At 71.9% G+C, this 17,321-nt stretch overlaps 3 protein-coding genes across 3 annotated transcripts; 2 read left to right on the top strand and 1 right to left on the bottom strand.

The window, feature by feature from the left end:
• Window positions 1-236: 236 nt before the first annotated feature.
• Window positions 237-4,906, top strand: LOC125325159 (collagen alpha-1(I) chain-like). Its single transcript, XM_048301907.1, has 6 exons — window positions 237-241; window positions 1,442-1,866; window positions 1,947-2,027; window positions 2,535-2,791; window positions 2,903-4,113; window positions 4,231-4,906. Exons 1-6 carry the CDS (start codon window positions 237-239, stop codon window positions 4,904-4,906), a joined length of 2,655 nt encoding a protein of 884 aa, XP_048157864.1.
• A 1,320-nt stretch (window positions 4,907-6,226) lies between these two features.
• On the top strand, window positions 6,227-14,921 carry RBM28 (RNA binding motif protein 28). Its single transcript, XM_048301906.1, is given in 19 exon segments — window positions 6,227-6,369; window positions 6,992-7,074; window positions 7,076-7,237; window positions 7,637-7,712; window positions 7,799-7,891; window positions 8,208-8,282; window positions 8,573-8,890; window positions 9,203-9,269; window positions 9,349-9,458; window positions 9,866-9,939; window positions 10,438-10,579; window positions 11,317-11,381; window positions 11,462-11,626; window positions 12,085-12,219; window positions 12,799-12,873; window positions 12,969-13,180; window positions 13,182-13,220; window positions 13,531-13,627; window positions 14,901-14,921. Coding segments are annotated over 19 exon segments (2,136 nt in total). The 5' UTR covers window positions 6,227-6,242.
• Window positions 14,922-14,972: 51 nt separating this feature from the next.
• LOC125324865 (leptin) lies at window positions 14,973-17,289 on the bottom strand (the record flags this gene model as incomplete). Its single annotated transcript, XM_048301324.1, is given in 5 exon segments — window positions 14,973-15,254; window positions 15,256-15,336; window positions 15,338-15,520; window positions 15,522-15,584; window positions 16,021-17,289. Coding segments are annotated over 5 exon segments (753 nt in total), but the record flags the coding sequence as incomplete, so codon positions are not given.
• Between the last annotated feature and the right edge of the window lie 32 nt (window positions 17,290-17,321).

Raw genomic sequence — 17,321 nt, 5'->3', positions numbered from 1 at the left:
ACGTGCGCACTCGCACCCACGCGCGGGAAGGGGGGGGAGCTGCGGGGGGGGGCGGGGGGGGCGGGGAGGACCCGGGAGTGGGGGGTCGGGGGGCGCGTGGGAGCGCGAGGGGGGCGCGGGGTCACGGATGGGCGGGGGGGCGCGGAGGGGCGTGCGAGGGGGGCACGGCCGGGGGGGCACCGGCGGGGTGCGGGGGGCTTAGGTGGGCGTGTGAGCAGGGGGTGCGGGGGGCTCCGATGGGGTGCGGGGGGGCCGCAGGTGTGCGAGGGGGGCGCACGGGGTGCCCACCCCGGGCTGTGCCCGTGCCCGGCCCGTGCGCGCCCCCCCCGCCGTGTCCCTGTCACACGCGTGGGCACAGCGGGAGGGGGCGGAGCGCGTGTGATTGTGACCCACGGGTGACACCCGGGGGGCGCGGGGACCCCCATTCCCGCGGTGGGGGGTCGTGGGGCTGGCGGGGGCGGGGGCGGCAGTGCCGGGGGGTGGCGGGTTCCGGGGGTGACCGGTGCGGGGGTGTCCCGTGCGGGGGTGGCAGGGCCGGGCAGGGCCGGGGGCGGCAGCGGCGGGGGCGGGGGTGGGGGTGGGACAGGTTCCGGCGGGTGTCGGGTCCGGGGGTGCGCTGCGGGGGTGTCGTGGGCGGGGGCCGCGGGTCCCCGCGTGTCACTTCGCATCCGTCGTCCCCGCGCCGCCGCCGCCCTGACGGGCGCGGTGTCACCCCGCGGCGACAGCCCCTGTCACCCCGATTAGGGACTGGCGCGGGCGGGGGGAGCTCCGGGGGAGGGGACACCTCCGCACGCCCCCGCGGCGGGGGCGGCCCCGCGTGCCCCCCGTCCCCGAGTGCCACCGCGGGAGCCGGGCTGCTCCTGTCCCCTCCCGGGGGGGCTCCCGTGTCGCTACAGGTGCTCCTGTCCCAAACTCGGGGTGCCCCTCTTCCCCCTCGGGGTGGTTCTGTCCTCCCCCCCCAGAGGCTCCTGTCCCCAGGTGCTCCTGGGTCCCCCCCGGGATGCTCCTGTCCCCAGGAGTTCCTGTCCCCTCTCTTGGGGCGCTCCCTGTGTCCCCCGTTGGAGTGCACCTGTCCCGTCCCAGCTGCTCCTGTCGCCAGGGCGCTCCTGTCCCACCCTGTCGCTGTCCCCCGGGTGCTCCCGTGTCCCCCCGCAGAGCGCTCCCTGGGGGCCGGGGAGGCTCCAGGGTGCCACGGGGGAGCCTGGGGTGTCATGGGGGGATCTGGGGAGCCCTGGAGGGACTCTGGGATGCCGGGGGGTGACACTCCTCTCCCCCTCTCCACAGCCGCTCCCGCCGCCCTGATGTCCCTGCTGTCCCCCGTGGGGGGGGCGGCCGCCCCCCGCCTGCTGCTGGCCCTGCTCTGCCTGGCCCCACCCGCCGCCGCCCCCCCGCCCCCCAGCAGCCTGCCCGGGACCCCCCCGGGTCCCCCCGCGCCCCACAGCGACTCCCCCGTCCTGTCCCTCAACCTCGGCCTCAACTTCAAGATCAAGGTGCGAAGCCAGGGGGGGCCGCGCCCCCCCGCGCCCCCCACGCCCCCGGGGGCCCCCAGGATCCCGAGGCCCCCCCGGAGCCCCGCGCCCCCCATCCTGCCCGAGCCTGGCGATGAGCAGGGCTCCGCGGCCCCCCCGGAGGAAGCGGGGGGCTGGGGGGGCCCCCCCGGCCGCGGGGTCACGACCCCCGCTCCGGGGCGCCCCCGAGACAAGCAGCTGGAGCTGGACATCGCCATCGACCTGACGGCGGGGCTGGACCCCCCCCCGGGCGGCTCGGGGGCGGCCGTGCCCCCCACCAGCCTCCTGGGGGGCCCTCCCGGACGCCCCCGGTTCCTGCCGGGCCTCTCGGAGCTGGCCGGGAGACTCAGCGCCGCCGGTGAGTGCCCGGGGCAGGCCGGGCCCCCCAGGGGCCCCCAACCCTGAGGGACCCCCCAGATTTACCTCTGTGCCCCCCAGGGTTCCTGTTTCCCACGGTGCCCCCCAAGATCGGCCCCGAGGTGGGCAATGGGTCCCTGGAGCTGGACGAGGCCGGGAGCGGTGCGGAGCCAGGTGGAGGGGCGGGGATCTGGGGGCGGCCTGGGGGGTTTGGGGGAGTTCTGGGGGGATGGGAGGGTGATGCAATTAACGGGGGGCTGGGAAAACGGGGGGGGGGGGGGTCCGGGGGAATGGGAAGGTCCTGGGATTTGGGGGCGTCCTGGGGGAATGCAGGGTCTGGGGAGGATGGGAGGTGGATGTGGACTGGGGGGTCCTGGCGGGTGGGGGAGTTCCGAGGTAATGGGGGGGTCCTGGGTTTTGGGGGGGGGGGCTGGGGAAATGGGGGATTCTGGAGTTTGGGGGCTCCTGGGGAAATGGGGGTTCTCGGAGTCTGGGGGATCCTGGGGCTTGCGGGGCCCTGCCTGCCTCCCAATTCTGGGTGAGATGTGGGCTTGGGGGGGGGCCTGGGTGACACGGGGGGGTCCTGGAACAACGGGGGGGGGGCTCAGGGCACCCCCAGGATGTGGGGCCCCCCCAGCTCCCCCCGCTGACACCCCCCGTCTCCCGCAGCTCCCTCCCCCGGCCGCCAGCCCTCCCGGGGGGCCGCGCCCCCCCCCGCCGCCGCCTCCGCCTGCACCCCCGGATCTGCCTGCGGCTCGGGGGGGCCCGACCCCGGAGGAGCCTCCCCCGCGCCCCCCTTCTCCTGGCCCCCCCACTTCCTCCCCCTGGGCACCCCCTGGCCCGAGGCCGCCGCGCTCTGGGGCGCGGCCTGGGGGGGGCACGTCTATGGGGCGGGGGCCGCCTTCGCCCTGCTGGGGCTGCTGGGCGCGCTGCTGCTGCTGGGGGGGCGGCGGCCGCCCCTGGCGCGGCTGCTGGGGGGGCTCCTGGCCGTGTCGGGCTTCGCCCGCGCCTTCCCCCTGTTCTTCGACCCCTACGAGCTGGGGGGGCGGCTGCCCCCCGCCGCCGCCCGCGCCCTGTTCGAGCTGCCCTTCCCGTGCCTGGGCTGGGGGCTGGCGCTGGCCCCCCCCGCGCGGGGCGCGCCGGTGCTGCTGGCGCTGGGGGTGCTGCACCTGGGGGGGGCCCTGGGGGCCCTGGGGGCCGTGGCGGCGCTGGGAGGGCCCCCGGCGCTGCTGCTGCTGCCCCGGGCTCTGTTCGCGGCTCTGGCGGCCGCGTTGGCGCTGGGGGCGCTGGGGGGGCTGCGGCGCTGCGCGGGGGGGGGCGGGGGGCGCGGCAAGCGCGGCGGGGGGGCGCGGGCGGGGGTCCCGCGGCTCGTGGGGGCGGCGGGGGCGGCGCTGAGCGCGGGGCTGCAGCTTTTCGGGGCGCTGCAGGCGTGGGGCTGGGCGGTGACCCCCCCGCCGGGGCCCTGGGCCTGGTGGGGGCTCCAGCTCGGGGCGCGCTTGGCCGAGGTCGCCATGGGGGGGGCGCTGGCGGCGCTGGCCTTCGCGGCCCCCACGAACCGCCGCGCCCCCCCCGGCGGCCCTCCCGAGCCCCCCGAGGGCGGCGGCGGGCGGGGGGCGGGGGAGGAGGCGATGGGGCCCCCCGAGTCCCCCCTGGACGTGGACGGGGACCCCACGGCCGGGTACCGGCCCCCTTCCCCCATCGACCTGCGCCGCTCCATCGACGAGGCCTTGGGAGCGCCGGGAATGTTCCGCGCCGGGAACGGCGGCATCGGCGGCCTCGGGGGCACCGGGAACACCGGGACCACCCGGGTCAGCGTCATCGGGAACGCCGCGGGCACTGGGAACACCGGGATCGGTGCTACGGGCAGCACTGGGAATAGCGGGAAAAGCAAGAGCAACGGGATCAGCCTTCTCGGGAGCACCGGGAACACCGAGATCAGCGTCATCAGCGCCGCCGGCAGCACCGGGAACACCGGCAACACCGGCAACACCGGCACCAGCACCACCGCCTTACCGGGGGGCGGCACCAGCGCCATTCCAGGGGTGGGCACGGGCAGTGGCGTGACCGGGATCGGCACAGCTGGAGCGCCGGGAACCGCCAGCACTGGAGCAGCGGGAGCGGGCGCCACTGGCACGGCGGGGAGTGGCACAGCCGGCACACCTGGCGCAGCTGGAACAGCCGGCAAACCCGACACAGCTGGAACAACCGGCACAGCTGGCGCTCCTGGCACAGCCGGCACACCTGGCACATCTGCCAGAGCTGGAACACCTGGCACAGCTGGCAAACTTGACACAGCTGGAGTACCTGGCACAGCCGGCACAGCTGGAACACCTGGCACAGCCGGCGCTCCTGACACAGCTGGAACAACCGGCAAAGCTAGCACAGCTGGAACACCTGGTACAACCGGCAAGCCTGGCACAGCTGGCACACCTGGTACAGCCGGCAAACCTGGCACAGCTGGCACAACTGGCGGGACAGAGCACGGCCCCCTCAGCACAACCAGGGACAGCAAAGCTGTGACACCGGGAATTGGCACCGCCGGCACCCCTGGGACAGGGGCACTGGGCACCAGCACCACCAGCACCACCAGCACCACACCCGGAACACCCGGAACACAGGGCCCTGCAACACCTGGCACATCAGCTCCCAGCTGCCCGGGCACTGCTGGGACACGGGGACCGGGCACCCCCGGCACCCGCGGCCCCCCCACCGCCCCCCGCCCCCCCGGCCTGTCCCGCGCCGCTTCCTGCGGGGGCCCTTCCGGGGGGGGCCCGAGGGCGCGGGGGGCGGCCCGGGGGGGCGATCCCGGGGGGGCCGGTGATGCCCCCTCGCCCCGGGGACCCGCCCGGGGGGGGCCGACCCCCAGCTCCCCCCCGCGGGGCGCCCCCCGCGCAGCGCCGCCCCCGCTGCGGCCGTCCCAGAGCTGGGCCGAGGGGACCCCCCGGCCCCCCCCGGCCCCCCAAACCCCCGGCGGGGGGGGGCCCGAGCCCCCCGGGGTCGGCGGCGGCCGCAGCCCGGGCAGTGACACCATAGACTTGTAGGGTGCGGCGTGACCCCCCCGCGGGGCAGCGGAGAGACCCCGGCCCGGCCCCCCCGGCCAGGGATCCCCAGGACCCCCCCAGCCGCCCCCCAAGTCCCCGAGACCCCCAAATAAGGGTGACAACCTCGGGACCCCCAAATTCCTGAGACCTCCCCCAAGTGCTGGTGACAATCTGGGGACACCCCAGGTCCTCGAGACCCCCAAATACGGGTAACAAACTGCGCCCCCCGTGTCCCTGAGACCCCTCCAAGTGCTGGTGACAATCTCGGGACACCCCCAAGTTCCTGAGCCCCCCCAAGTGCTGACAATGACCTGGGGACCCCCCAAGCCGCTCCCACGTCCTTGAGACCCCCAAACAGGGGTGACAACCTGAGCCCCCCCCATATCCTCGAGACCCCCAAGTGCTGGTGACAATCTGGGGACCCCCCCAAGTTCCCAAGTCCCCCCAAAACAGGGGTGACAAACTGCCCGCCCCAACTGAGCCCCTCAAGTGCTGACAGTGACTTGGGGACCCCCGAGCCGCCCCCCAAGTCCTTGAGACCCCCAAATACGGGTAACCAAGTGCCCCACCCAAAGCCTTGAGCCCCCCAAGTGCTGGTGCCAATCTGGGGACCTCCCCAGCTGCTCCCCAACTCCTCGAGACCCCCAAACACAGGTGCCAATCTGGGGATCCCCCAATTCCATGAGACCCCCAAATACGGGTAAGAAACGCACCCCCCCCCCCCCATGTCCTTAAGCCCCCCAAGTGCTGGTGCCAATCTGGGGACCCCCCCCAGACCTCCCTCAGGTTCCTGTGACCCCCCAATACGGGTAACAAAGTGCCCCCAAGTCCCCGAGACCCCCAAATGCTGGTGACGACCTGGGCCCCCCCAAGATCCCCCCACAGCCCCCCCGGGCCCCCCCAGTTCCTCCCCCCCGTGTACCCAATAAAGTGCCACGTGCGAAGGATGTGTGTGACCCCCCCCGGATGGATTCCTGAGCACCCCCAGCCCTGGGACGGGACCCCCGAGCCCCCTGACCCCCCCAGCTCCAATACGGGACCCCCGAACGCCCCCCCGTCCCTGGAAGGGTACCCCAGGGGCCCTCGACCCCCTTCCCGCAGGGTGGGACCCCCCCGAGACCCCATGAATCCTCTGGGCTCCGATATGGGACCCCCAAATCCCCCCCCGATCCCCTCTGACCCCCCAGGCACGGCCCCCTCGGTCCCCCCGGCCGCGTCCCGGGACCACCGATGAGCCCCCGCCCTTCCGTCCTCCCCGCCGCCAGGGGTCGCTCTAACACCGCCATCTTCCCCGGGCGCCGCTCCGCCCCGCTCCCGGCATCCCCCGCGTGCCAACATGGCGGCGCCCGAGCCCCGCACGGTGCTGGTGCGGGGCCTCCCTCCCGGCGCCACCGCCGCGCTCCTGGAGCGGCTCTTCGGGCACCTGGGGCCGCTCCGCCGCTGCTTCGTGGTCACCGAGAAGGGTCCGCGCCGGGGGGGTTGGGGGGGAGCGGGGACCAGGCTTTGGAGGTGTCTGAAGCGGTCTGGGAGCGAGCTTTGGTGGACTGGAGGGGCTGGGACCGGGGTTTGGAGGGGCTGGAAATGGGGTCTGGGGGGCTAGGACTGTGCCCTGGGGGGCTTGAGAGGGCTGGGAGTGGGATTTGGGGGTTGGGAGCGAGTTTTGGGGGGCTGAGATGGGCGGCCGAGGGCGCTGGACCGGGGTCTGGGGGGGCCTGGGGGCACGGAGGGTTTGGGGCCGGGGGGCTCCGACTCGGAGTCTGGGGGGCTGAGGAGGATGGGGGGGCTTGGATTGCGATTTGGGGGGGGGGGTTCGGGGGGTGGGAGCAGGGTCTGGGAAGGGGGGGTGACATTTGGGGTTGGGGCCTGGGGGATGCAGAGCTGGAGGGGCTGGGGCGCGGAGGGGGGGACACGGAGGAGGCCTGGGATGGGAGCAGGAATTTGGGGGGTCAGGAATTTTGGGGAGCGGGACGGGGGGGCTCAGCAGCCTCCACAATGGGGGTCCCGGGCGGGGCCGGGGGGGCTGTGCCGGGTCCATGCGGGGCTCTGGGGGGGGTCCGGCCCCTCACGCCCCCCCGGCCCCCCCAGGTTCCCCAAAATGCCGCGGGTTCGGGTACGTGACCTTCTCGCTGCCCGAGGACGCGGCGCGGGCGCTGCGGGAGCCCCCCGAGCTGGGGGGGGCGGCGCCTGGGGGTGACCCCGGCCCGGCCGCGGCCCCGGCCCGAGGGGAAGGGGAAGGAGAAGGGGGAGCCGCCCCCGGGCCCCCCCCGGCCCAAGAAGCCGCGGGGCCCCTCCCGCAAGGCGCGGCTGATCCTGCGCAACCTCAGCTTCCAGGTGAGGGGGCTCGGGGGTCACCCCCTGAGCGCCCCCAGGACTCCGGGGGGAACCCCCGACTCTCCAGGGACCCCATCCCCAGGGACCCTCCCGGTGTCCCCAGCCCCCCCAGGGACCCCCCTCTTCCCAAGGGACCTCCATGTCCTGGGGAGCCCCCCAGGACCCCCCATCCCTCCAGTGACCCCCCCGGAATCTTCCCAGCACTCCCCCATCCCCCGGGACCCCCCATGACCCCGTTCTTCCCGAGGCACCTCCCCAGCACCCCCCAAAGCCCCCAGGACCCCCAGACCTCTGATCTCCCCCCTGGTCAACCCCCCTGCCCAAAGACCCCCAATCCCCCAATGCTCCCCCTGCCCAGAGACCCCCAATGCCCCCCCTGACCCTCCCCCATCCCCGCAGTGCTCCGAAGATGAGCTCCGGGGTCTCTTTGCCCCCTTCGGCCCCGTCCTGGAGCTGAACCTGCCCCGGAAGCCTGGTGAGACCCCCTGAGCCCCCCTGAGCCCCCCAGGGAGCTCCCACCCCCCCCCAGGCCGGGGGCTCAGTCTGGGGGGGCTCTTGCAGACGGGACCCCGAGGGGCTTCGCCTTCGTCCAGCTCCGGAACCTCCGGGAGGCGGCCGCGGCGCTGGGGGGGCTCAACGGGGCCCAGCTCCGAGGTTTGGGGGGGCCTGGGGGCTTTGGGGGGGCTCAGCAGGGCCTGGGGGGGTTCGGGGGGGCTCAATGGGGCCCAGCTCCGAGGTTTGGGGGGGCCTGGGATTAAGCAGAGGGTCCCTGGGAGGTTTGGGGGTGCTGGGGGAGCGCAACATGAGGGAGATCAGAGGTTTGGGAGGGTCTCTGGGGGAATTTGAGGGGTGCAGAGGGGGATTGAGGATGCTGAGGGGGTCTCTGGGGAAGGGGAACACGAGGGGGGGTCTGGGGGGGGATGGGGGGGAGCCCTCAGGAATTTGGGGTCTGACCCCCCCCGCCCCCCAGGGCGGCCGCTGGCCGTGGACTGGGCCGTGGCCAAGGACAAGTACCAGGAGACACAGGGACCCCCAAAAACGCCCGGTGAGACCCCAAAACTGCCCCCCAAACTCCCCAGTGAGACCCCAAGCCCCCCTGAGACTCCCCAAATCCCCGGTGAGACCCCAAAACCCCCCTGGACCCCCAAAAATGCCTGGTGAGATCCCAAAACTGCCCCCCAAATCCCCCAAATTCCCTGAGATTCCTCGAACTCCCCAGTGAGACCCCAAATCCCCCCCATTTGCCCCGTGAGGGGCTGGGCCTGCCCCAGGGCCCCCGGGGGCTTTTGGGGGGGCCGAGGGGTGACTGGGCCCCCCCACCCCGGGTTCTGACAGAGGGGGAGGGGAGAGAGAAGGAAAAAGGGGAAGAGAAAGAAGAAGAGGAAGAAGAAGAGGAGCTTGAAGAAGAGGAGGAAGATGAAGAGGAAGAAAAAGAAGAGGAGGATGAAGAGGAAGAAGAGGAGGAGGAAGAAGAAGAGGAAGAAGCTGCTCGGCCTCTCCGGCGGACCCCAAAAGTGGGGTCAGGGGTCAGAGCTGGGCTAGAGCGTGGGAAGAAGAAGAAGGAAGAGGAGGAGGAAGATGAAGATGAAGAAAAAGAGGAGGAGGACGAGAATGAGGAGGAGGATGAGGAAGAGGATGATGAGGATGGGGAAGGTTGGTTGTGCACTGCCTGGGGGGCAGGGGGGTTCTGTGGGGCCTCGAGGGGCTCTGGCAGAGTCGGGGGGGCTGTGTGGGCTCAGGGGCTGTGGGGGTGTTTGGGCTGCGCTGGGGGTCTGGGGTTTTTTTGGGGAGGGTCTGGGGAGGTTTCGAGGGTTTTTGGGGAGGGGGTTAGGGCAGTTTGGGGGGCTCTTCCAGGGGGCAGGGGGTGTTTCTGGGGGTCTGGGGGTGCTGCCCTGGGGTCGGGGGGTTTGGGGGGTCCGGGGATGCCCTTGGGGGTCTCCCAGGTGCCCCAACCCCCCCTTGCAGAGGAGCCCCCCCGCAAGCGCCGGCAGCGCCCGTCGGACGTGGCCGAGGGCAGGACCGTGTTCATACGGTGAGTGGGGGGCCGGGGGACCCCAAACCCCGGGGAGGGGCGCCCCCGGGACCCCCCTGAGCCCCCCGCCCCCCCCCAGGAACCTCTCGTTTGACACCGAGGAGGAGGAGCTGGAGGAGACCCTGCAGCGGTTCGGGGGGGTCTGCTACGTCCGGCTGGTGCTGCACCCCCACACCGGCACCCCCAAAGGTGGGGAGGGGGCTGGGGGGGCCTGGGGGGCACCCGGTGCTGCTCCCCACACCGGCACCCCCAAAAAGGGGGGAGGGAGCAGGGGGATCTGGGTGAGGGCTGCACCCCAAAACTGGGCGCCCCAAAGGTGGGGGGGGAGCCCTGGGGGGTGTTTGGGAGGGGCCCAGAGGGTCCTGGGGTGTTTGGGGGGGCTCTGGGACCCAGAGGGGGGGGTCCCAGATTTTGGGGGAATGTTGCCCATTTGGGGGTGTCTGTCCCACATTTTGGGCAGGGGCTCCCACTTTTGGGAGTGTCCCTGTGGAGGGGGGATTATCCCGTGTTTGGGGTGGCTCCCAAATTCGGGGTGCCCACATTTGGGGGTTGGTTCCCACACTGGGGGCTGCCCCCTGACTTCTCTCGCCCCCCAGGCTCTGCCTTCGCCCAGTTCGAGACCCCCGAGGGGGCCCAGAAGTGCATCGAGGCTGCCCAGGAGGGGCCTGAGGTGAGGGGGGGCCCTGGGGGACAGCGGGGACCCCCTGAGTGACCAGGGACCCCAAAGGGACAGGGGACAGTGGGGACCCCCTGAGTGACCATGGACCCCAAAGGGATGGGGACAGCGGGGACCCCCTGAGTGACCAGGGACCCCAAAGGGACAGGGGACAGTGGGGACCCCCCAGGGGCATCGAGGGTCCTGGGGGGGCTCAGGGGCAGTTCCTGGGGGAGTCTGGGGAGGGGTTTGGTGGGACTGGGGTGGGGTTTGGGGGACTTTGAGGGGATTTGGAAAGGGTTGAGGGGAGTTTGGAGATTTGTGAGAGTTTGGGGAGGTTTTGGAAGGTTTTGGGGGCAGTTTGGGGTTTTGAGCAGGTTTCGGAGGTTGTGTGGGATGCTGTGCGTTTTGGGGGTGCTGGGAGGTTCTGGGCAGGTTTGGGGGTGTCTGGGCGGGGTCCCCACCCGCTGTGGGGGTCCCACCCCCCTGACCCCGCTGACCCCTCTGTCCCAGGGCGGGGGGCTGCGAGTGGGGGGGCGGCTGCTGCGCGTGGACCCCGCCCTGAGCCGGGACCAGGCCCGGGGGCTCCAGGGGACCTCCGGGGGGGCCCGGCCCCGAACCGGCACCAGGAACCTGTACCTGGCCCGGGAGGGGGGTGAGTGACCCCACAGCCCATTGCCCCCACGCCCCCCGGCCCTCACTGCCCCCCCAGGCCCCCATTCTCAGTCCCCCAACCCCGATTTCTGCATGACCCCCAAATCCCCCCTTGAAGCGCCCCCAAATCCCCCGACCCCCCATTCCCTCTGAATCCTCCCAATGCTCCCCAAATTCCTCCTGAACTCCTCTGACTCCCTTTTTGACCCCACCAAATTCCTCTAAACCCCCCTGCCCCCCTCATTCCCCCCCAACATCCCCCTGAGCTCTCTCATTGCCCCCTGACCCCCGGAATCCCCCTGACCCCCGTTCCCAGCCATCCGCCCGGGCTCCTGCCAAGCCCCCCAAATTCCCCTGACCCCCAAATGCCCAAAACCTTCCAATTCCACCCCGTTCCCAGCCATCCGCCCGGGCTCCTGCCAAGCCCCCCAAATTCCCCTGACCCCCAAATGCCCAAAACCTTCCAATTCCACCCCGTTCCCAGCCATCCGCCCGGGCTCCTGCCAAGCCCCCCAAATTCCCCTGACCCCCCAAATGCCCAAAACCTTCCAATTCCACCCCGTTCCCAGCCATCCGCCCGGGCTCCTGCCAAGCCCCCCAAATTCCCCTGACCCCCAAATGCCCAAAACCTTCCAATTCCACCCCGTTCCCAGCCATCCGCCCGGGCTCCTGCCAAGCCCCCCAAATTCCCCTGACCCCCCAAATGCCCAAAACTTTCCAATTCCACCCCGTTCCCAGCCATCCGCCCGGGCTCCCGCGCAGCCGAGGGCGTCAGCGACTCGGACATGGCCAAGCGGGCGCGGGTGAGTGGGGCCCCTCGGGGCTCCGGGGGCGATTTGGGGGCGTCCCGCTGTCGCTGGCCCCGCTGACCCCGTGCCCGCAGTTCGAGGAGCTGAAGCGGCGGCGGCTGCAGGACCCCAACGTGGGCGTGTCACGGACGCGGCTGTGCCTGCACAACCTCCCCAAGGCGCTGGACTCGGCGCGGCTGCGCGCGCTGCTCAGGGGGCTCCTGCGGGCCCCCGGGGCCACAGCCCCCCTCATCAAGGAGGTGGGGGCCTTTTGGGGTCCCCCTGGGTCCCCCTGCGCTCTGTTGGGTCTGGGGGTGATTTGGGGAGGCTGGGGGGTCCCCGCTCTGTGCCCTGAGGGGTGTTGGGGGTTCTCCAGGGGGGTGTCGGGGGGCTTTGGGTGACCCCATCCCCACATGCCAATGCCAGGTGGTGCAGGGGGGTGGGGAGTTCTGGGATGACCCCGGGGCAGTTTGGGGGTGACCCAGGGGATGTTTTTGGGGTGACCCCATCACTTTCCAAGTGCTGGGTGATGCGGGAGCTGCAGGAAGGTTTGGGGTACCCTGGGTGGGTTTTGGGGTGCCCTGGGTGGGTTTTTGGGGTGACCCCATCACTTTCCAAGTGCTGGGTGATGCAGGAGCTGCAGGAAGGTTTGGGGTGCCCTGGGTGGGTTTTGGGGTGCCCTGGGTGGGTTTTTGGGGTGACCCCATCACTTTCGCAGTGCCGGGTGATGCGGGAGCTGCGGGGCCAGGGCCAATCTTTGGGGTTCGCCTTCGTGGAGTTCGGGGAGCACGAGGAGGCCCTGGGGGCCCTGCGGCGCCTCAACAACAACCCTGAGCTCTTCGGGGCCCACAAGGTCAGTGGGGGCACCCCAAATCCGGGGCACCCTATTTCCAGACCCTGGAGCTGCCCTCCGCATTCTGGGGTCCCCCTGGGATTTCCTGGGAGCCCCCGGGGGTTTTGGGGTGCCCCATGGGCTCTGGGGGCTCTCCTGGGTGTTTTGGGTTTCTCTCAGATGTTTTTGGGGTGCCCCCCGGCTTTTGGGGTGTTCTGGGTTACCCCCCGTGTTTCACGGGGAGGTTTCTGGGGTCCCCCCTAGATTTCGGGGTGCCCTCATTGTGTTGGGGTGTCACAGGGTGTCGGAGAGCTTTTGGGGTCTCCCCCTGGGTTTTGAGGTCCTCCCCAGTGTTCAGGGGGTTTTAGGCTTCCCTCCACAAGTTTGGGGGTTTTGGGGTGTCCCCCACAGTGTTTTGGGAGCTTTAGAAGCATCCCCTTGGTTTCGGGGACCCTCAAGTACCCCCCTGGGTACTTGAGGGATTTCCGGGTGCTCCCCCGAGTCTGGGGGTTTTTGGGGTGTCCTCCCGGAGTTTGGGGCGTGTTGGGGTGCCCCCCCGCGGTTTTGGGGCGTTTCGGGGTCCCCACGGTGCCCCCTCAGCGCCCAATCGTGGAGTTCGCGCTGGAGGACCGGCGGAAGCTGCGGCTGCGGGAGCAGCGGATCCAGCGGGGCCTGGTATGGGGGAACCCCCTGCACCCCCTCTGCCCCCCCGGGGCCCCCGGGCCCCCCCGGCCCCCCAGCACTGAACCCCACCCCCCCCTTTCCTGCAGCTCAAGGCCAAGGCCAAGGCGGCCGCGGGACCCCCGGACCCCCCCCAGGCACCCCCGGCCCCCCCCCCAGGGGCGCCCAGACCCCCCCGCGGGCTCGGGGGGCACCCAGGACCTCCCCCGGCCCCCCCCGGGGACCCCCCCCGGGGCCCCCTGGGCCGGGTTCCGCACGCAGAGCCCGGGCCAGGGGGGGGCTCCGGGCGCCCCCCGCCCCAAGGTGCTGGCGCTGCCCTCCCACCGCGGCCCCAAGATCAGGTGAGGGGGGCCCTGAGCCCCCACCTCTGTCCCCCCTTTCCCCCCTCACCCCCGTTTTCCTCCCCATTTCCCTTTTTCTCCCTTTTTCTCCCTTTTTTCCCTTCTTTTTTCCCCACTTCCCCCCCCCTTTTTCCCCTCTCTCTTGCACCCTTCCCTGTTCCTCTCCTTCCCCCCTCCTGCCCCCCTTCCCCTTCCCCCCCCTTTTCTTGCCCCTTTCTCCCCCTTTCCCCCCATGTCCCCCCTGGGGGTCTCTGTCCTCTCTGGCCCCCCCCCGGGCCTCTCCCCCGCCCAATTCCCCTTTTCCCCACAGGAAACGGGACAAGGGGAAGGCCCAGCCCCCCCCCAAGCCCCCCAAAGCCCCCAAGGCCTCTCGGCGGCGGGAGAAACTCCGGGCGCCCCCCCCCCAGGTAGGGATTTGGAGTTCACCCCCCCCCCCGGGGTGGGTTTGGGGTCAAACCCTCCGTTTTGGGCCGCCCCCATCTCCCTGGGCACCCCCATTCCTCGATATCTCCCCTCAGTGCTGCCCCCGGGCTGTGGGGTGCCGCGGGGATTTTGGGGCTCCCCTCACCCCTCTGCCCCCCAGAGCCAGCGGCGGCGCCGGGGGGGGCCCCGGGGGGGCCGAGGCGCGGTTCCAGGAGCTGGTGGAGAGGTACAAGAGGAAGATTTTGGGGAGCAACCCCCCCACGGCACGGGGGGGGAAGTGGTTCGAGAGCTGAGACCCCCCCCGGCACCCCAAAAACCCCCCCTGGCACCCCAAAAACCCCCTTCGGGGTGCCGGGGATCCCAAACCCTGCGGGGGGTCTTGGGTGCTGCCCCCACGGGGTCCAGGGGGGTTGGGGAGTGGGACCCAGCCTGGGTCCCCCCTGGGATTTGGGGGTGCTCCCCCCCCAGCTCTGTCTGTGCCTGTGTTTTAATAAAAATGGGGTTTTTGAGGAAAATTTGGCCCCTTGGTGTCACCCCTCTCCTTGGGGACCCCAAAACATCTGCCCTGGGGAGGGGGGGCTGGGGGGACCCGGGGAGGGGTGGGGGAGACCTCCAGGGGGGCTTGGGGGGTCCCGGCAGTTCTGGGTCCCGTGGTTCCCTCTGTGTCCCCCACAACCTCCGCGGGTCCCGGCTGAGTCACGGTGGCCCCGGGTGGCCTCGGGCATGAGGGACATGACCCGGGGTGGCCCTGCCCCATGGCCACCCCCCCAGGGTGTCCCCACCGTGGGGCCGGGGAAGGGCCAGGGCCGGGGAGGGGAGGGGCCAGGCCGGCGCTGCAGGGGACACCGAGAGTGGCACTGGCAGTGACACACGTGTCCTTGTCCCGTGTCCTTGTCCCGTGTCCTGTGTCCCCCACCTTGGCCCCGTGCCCCCTCTTCCCCCAGCCTTGTCCCCGTCCCTGTCCCCTTTGTCCCCCTTGTTCCTCTCTCCTTTATCCCCGTCCCTTTTCCCCTCTCGCCGGGGGCTCCAGGCCACCCCCCCGTGTCCCCCCCGTGTCCCCCACCTCGGCTGGGGAGTGTAAGGGTCACACCAGGCCGGGGGACCCGGGGGGATGGCAAAGCCACCAGCGAGTCATCCACTGCCACTGAGTCACCGGGACGTGTCCCCGGTCCCAGTCCCTTGTCCCCAGGTGCCCCCGTGCCCCGGGGGGTCCCTTGTCCCTGTGTGGCCCCTGTCCCCGAGGGCCCTTGTCCCCAGGGTCATCAGAGACACGCGTGAGGCTGCTGGAAAAGGGGCTTTATTTTAAAGTAAAGCGAATAAATTATTATTAATAGTAATATAACAATAATAATAATAATAAAAATAGTAATAATAATAATAGTAGTAATGTTGTAGAAAAAAGTGCCGGCAGCAGCTGGAGCCGCTCCGGTGCCTGGGGACGCTCGTGGTGTCCCCTCTGTCCGTGGGGTCCTGATGAGATCCCTGTGAGGTCCGGGGGGTCCCGGTGAGGTCCTGGCCGTGTTCGTGTGGACCCAGGGGGGTCCGGGGGTTCCCGGGGGTCCCGAAGGTCCTTAACACGCGGGGACCCCCCTCGAGGCGGGCGGCGACCCCCCTCCAAGCACCCCCGGAGCCGCGCCAGGGCCACCCCGGCCACCGTGTGCGGGGCCTCGGCCAGCGGCGCGGGGGGGGCGACGGGGGGGGTCGCGGGGCGGGGGGCAGCCCAGCAGGGCCGCCAGCACGGCCAGGAGGCTGCGCAGGTTCTCCAGGTCGTTGGCCACCTGGGCCAGCCGCAGGTCGCCCCCGGCCAGCGCCGCCAGGAGCCGCTGGAAGAGCTGGAGCCGCTGCGCAGCCCCCGCCAGCCCCGCCGGGACCCCCCCCGTCCGGGAGCCCCCCCTCCGGGACCCCCTCCAGGCCGGTGACGCGCAGGGTCAGCGGGAACAGCTGGGGGGGACACAGACGGGGGGGGGGTCAGGGCGGGGGGGACACCCAGCCAGCCCTGGGGACCCTCCCTGGGCCCCCCCACCCCTCGGGGCTCGGCCCCTCCGCCTCTCTCCGTGGACACGCCCCGATTTGGGGTCAGAGCCCGCCCACCCCCCAGACACAGGTGCCCCTCCCCGGGGACCCCCCCCCCAAATCTGGGCCCGGGATTCCCCCATGGGAGACCCCCTGGGGACCCCGCCCCACTTTGGGGAACAGGATCCCCCTCCCCATTGAGGACCAGCCCCCAGGACTCCCCCCCCGCCCCCAATCTGGGGCACGTTCTTGCCCCGCCGGGTGTCCCCCCCCAGCCCCTCCCCTGGGTGTCCCCGCTGTGTCACAGCTCCGCCCCCCCCCATCCTTGAGGTGTCCCCGGGGGTCCCCCCCGGGCCGGGGTCACCTGGAGCTGCTGCAGGCGCGCGCTGAGGGTCCGGGTCAGGGCCCGCGCGTCCGCCCGGACCCTCTCGAGCCGCGCGGGGCGACCCCCGGCCAGCGCCACCGCCAGGCACAGCAGCGCCCACAGGGACACGCCGGGACCCCGCATCCCGCCGGGCTCTGCGGAGAGGGACACAGCTGTCACCGGCGAGGTCCCGCACCCCAAAATCCGCCCGCACCCCCCGGGACGTGTGGAGGGCGCCGGCAGAGGGGGACACGCGCGTCACCGCCATCCCTGGGGATGTTGGAGGGATGGGTGATGTCACCAGGGACGGGACAGGGGACACGAGCAGGGACATGCGAGAAGTGGCGTCGGTGGCACGTGGACTCTGGAGCCTTCGTCACCGTGTCACGGTGCCACAGTGTCCCCGCCGGCACGTGCCGCTCGGGCCGTGTCCCTGACACCTTCCCGGAGCCCTTTGGCACCTGTCACCAGGGCCACCCCCGGCCCGGCCGTGACCACGCGGGCGACAGGGACAGTGCGGGAGGGGGACGCGGCTCGGAAGGGGCGAGGGGAGGGTCAGGGTGGGCGTTGGGTCCCCAGCGTTGTGTCACCTCCCTGGGGACCCCCTGCCCTCGGGGGGTGCGGGATGGACACTGGGGTGACCTTGTCACCCACTGCTTGAGGAGGGGGGGGACGTGGGGACGGGTGACAGAGGGATGGGGGGACATGCAGATGGAAGGGACAGGGAGGACGTGGGGGTGCGGAGGACACGGGGACATGGGTGACACAGGCCCGGGGGGGACACGCAGAGGGAGGGGACAGGGAGGACACTGGGGGGGACACAGGGATGTGGTGGTGACAGGGGGACAGGGGACCCCGGGGAACCCGCGGGGACACGGGAACAGTGCCACTCACCGGAGCCTCGCACGCACTCGCTGAGCCTGGAACGGGACAGCGCCGGGTGACGGGGGGACACGGGGACCCCCGCCACGCCCCCCCCACTGCCACCACCCCCACCGGCGGGGCGGCGAGGGCCAGTGGCCCCTTGGGTCACCCCCCGGTGTCCCCGCGGGGCTGGGGGGCACGGCTGGTGGCACTGCCACGGCCTGGCCACCACCTCGGGGACAGCAGGGGCCGGGGGGGAAAACGACAGGGACAAGGGGGTGCCTAGACCCCCCCGGGGGCTTCGGTCCCCAGCCAGACCCGGGCCAGCGTCCCCGCAGGGCCGGGGGGTGACACCGCCCGGGACCCCCCGGGGTGAGGGGTCCGAGGGGGCTCTCGGGGCGGGGGTCCCGGGGAGGGGGGGTGGGGATGACCCTGTG

This window comes from Corvus hawaiiensis, chromosome 4 (assembly GCF_020740725.1).
Source record: "Corvus hawaiiensis isolate bCorHaw1 chromosome 4, bCorHaw1.pri.cur, whole genome shotgun sequence".
NCBI classification, from domain to species: domain Eukaryota; kingdom Metazoa; phylum Chordata; class Aves; order Passeriformes; family Corvidae; genus Corvus; species Corvus hawaiiensis.
Note: the sequence above shows the minus strand (reverse complement) of the source record. Positions and strands in the feature narration are given on the sequence as shown.

Bases quoted from the DNA above. Each gene is read 5' to 3' on its own strand.
- LOC125325159 (XM_048301907.1), top strand. The intron at 2,792-2,902 runs GCGCTGCTGCTG...GACCCCTACGAG, and splicing joins CCCTGCTGGGGCTGCTGGGC to CTGGGGGGGCGGCTGCCCCC. The intron at 4,114-4,230 runs ATCTGCCAGAGC...CACAGCTGGAAC, and splicing joins ACAGCCGGCACACCTGGCAC to AACCGGCAAAGCTAGCACAG.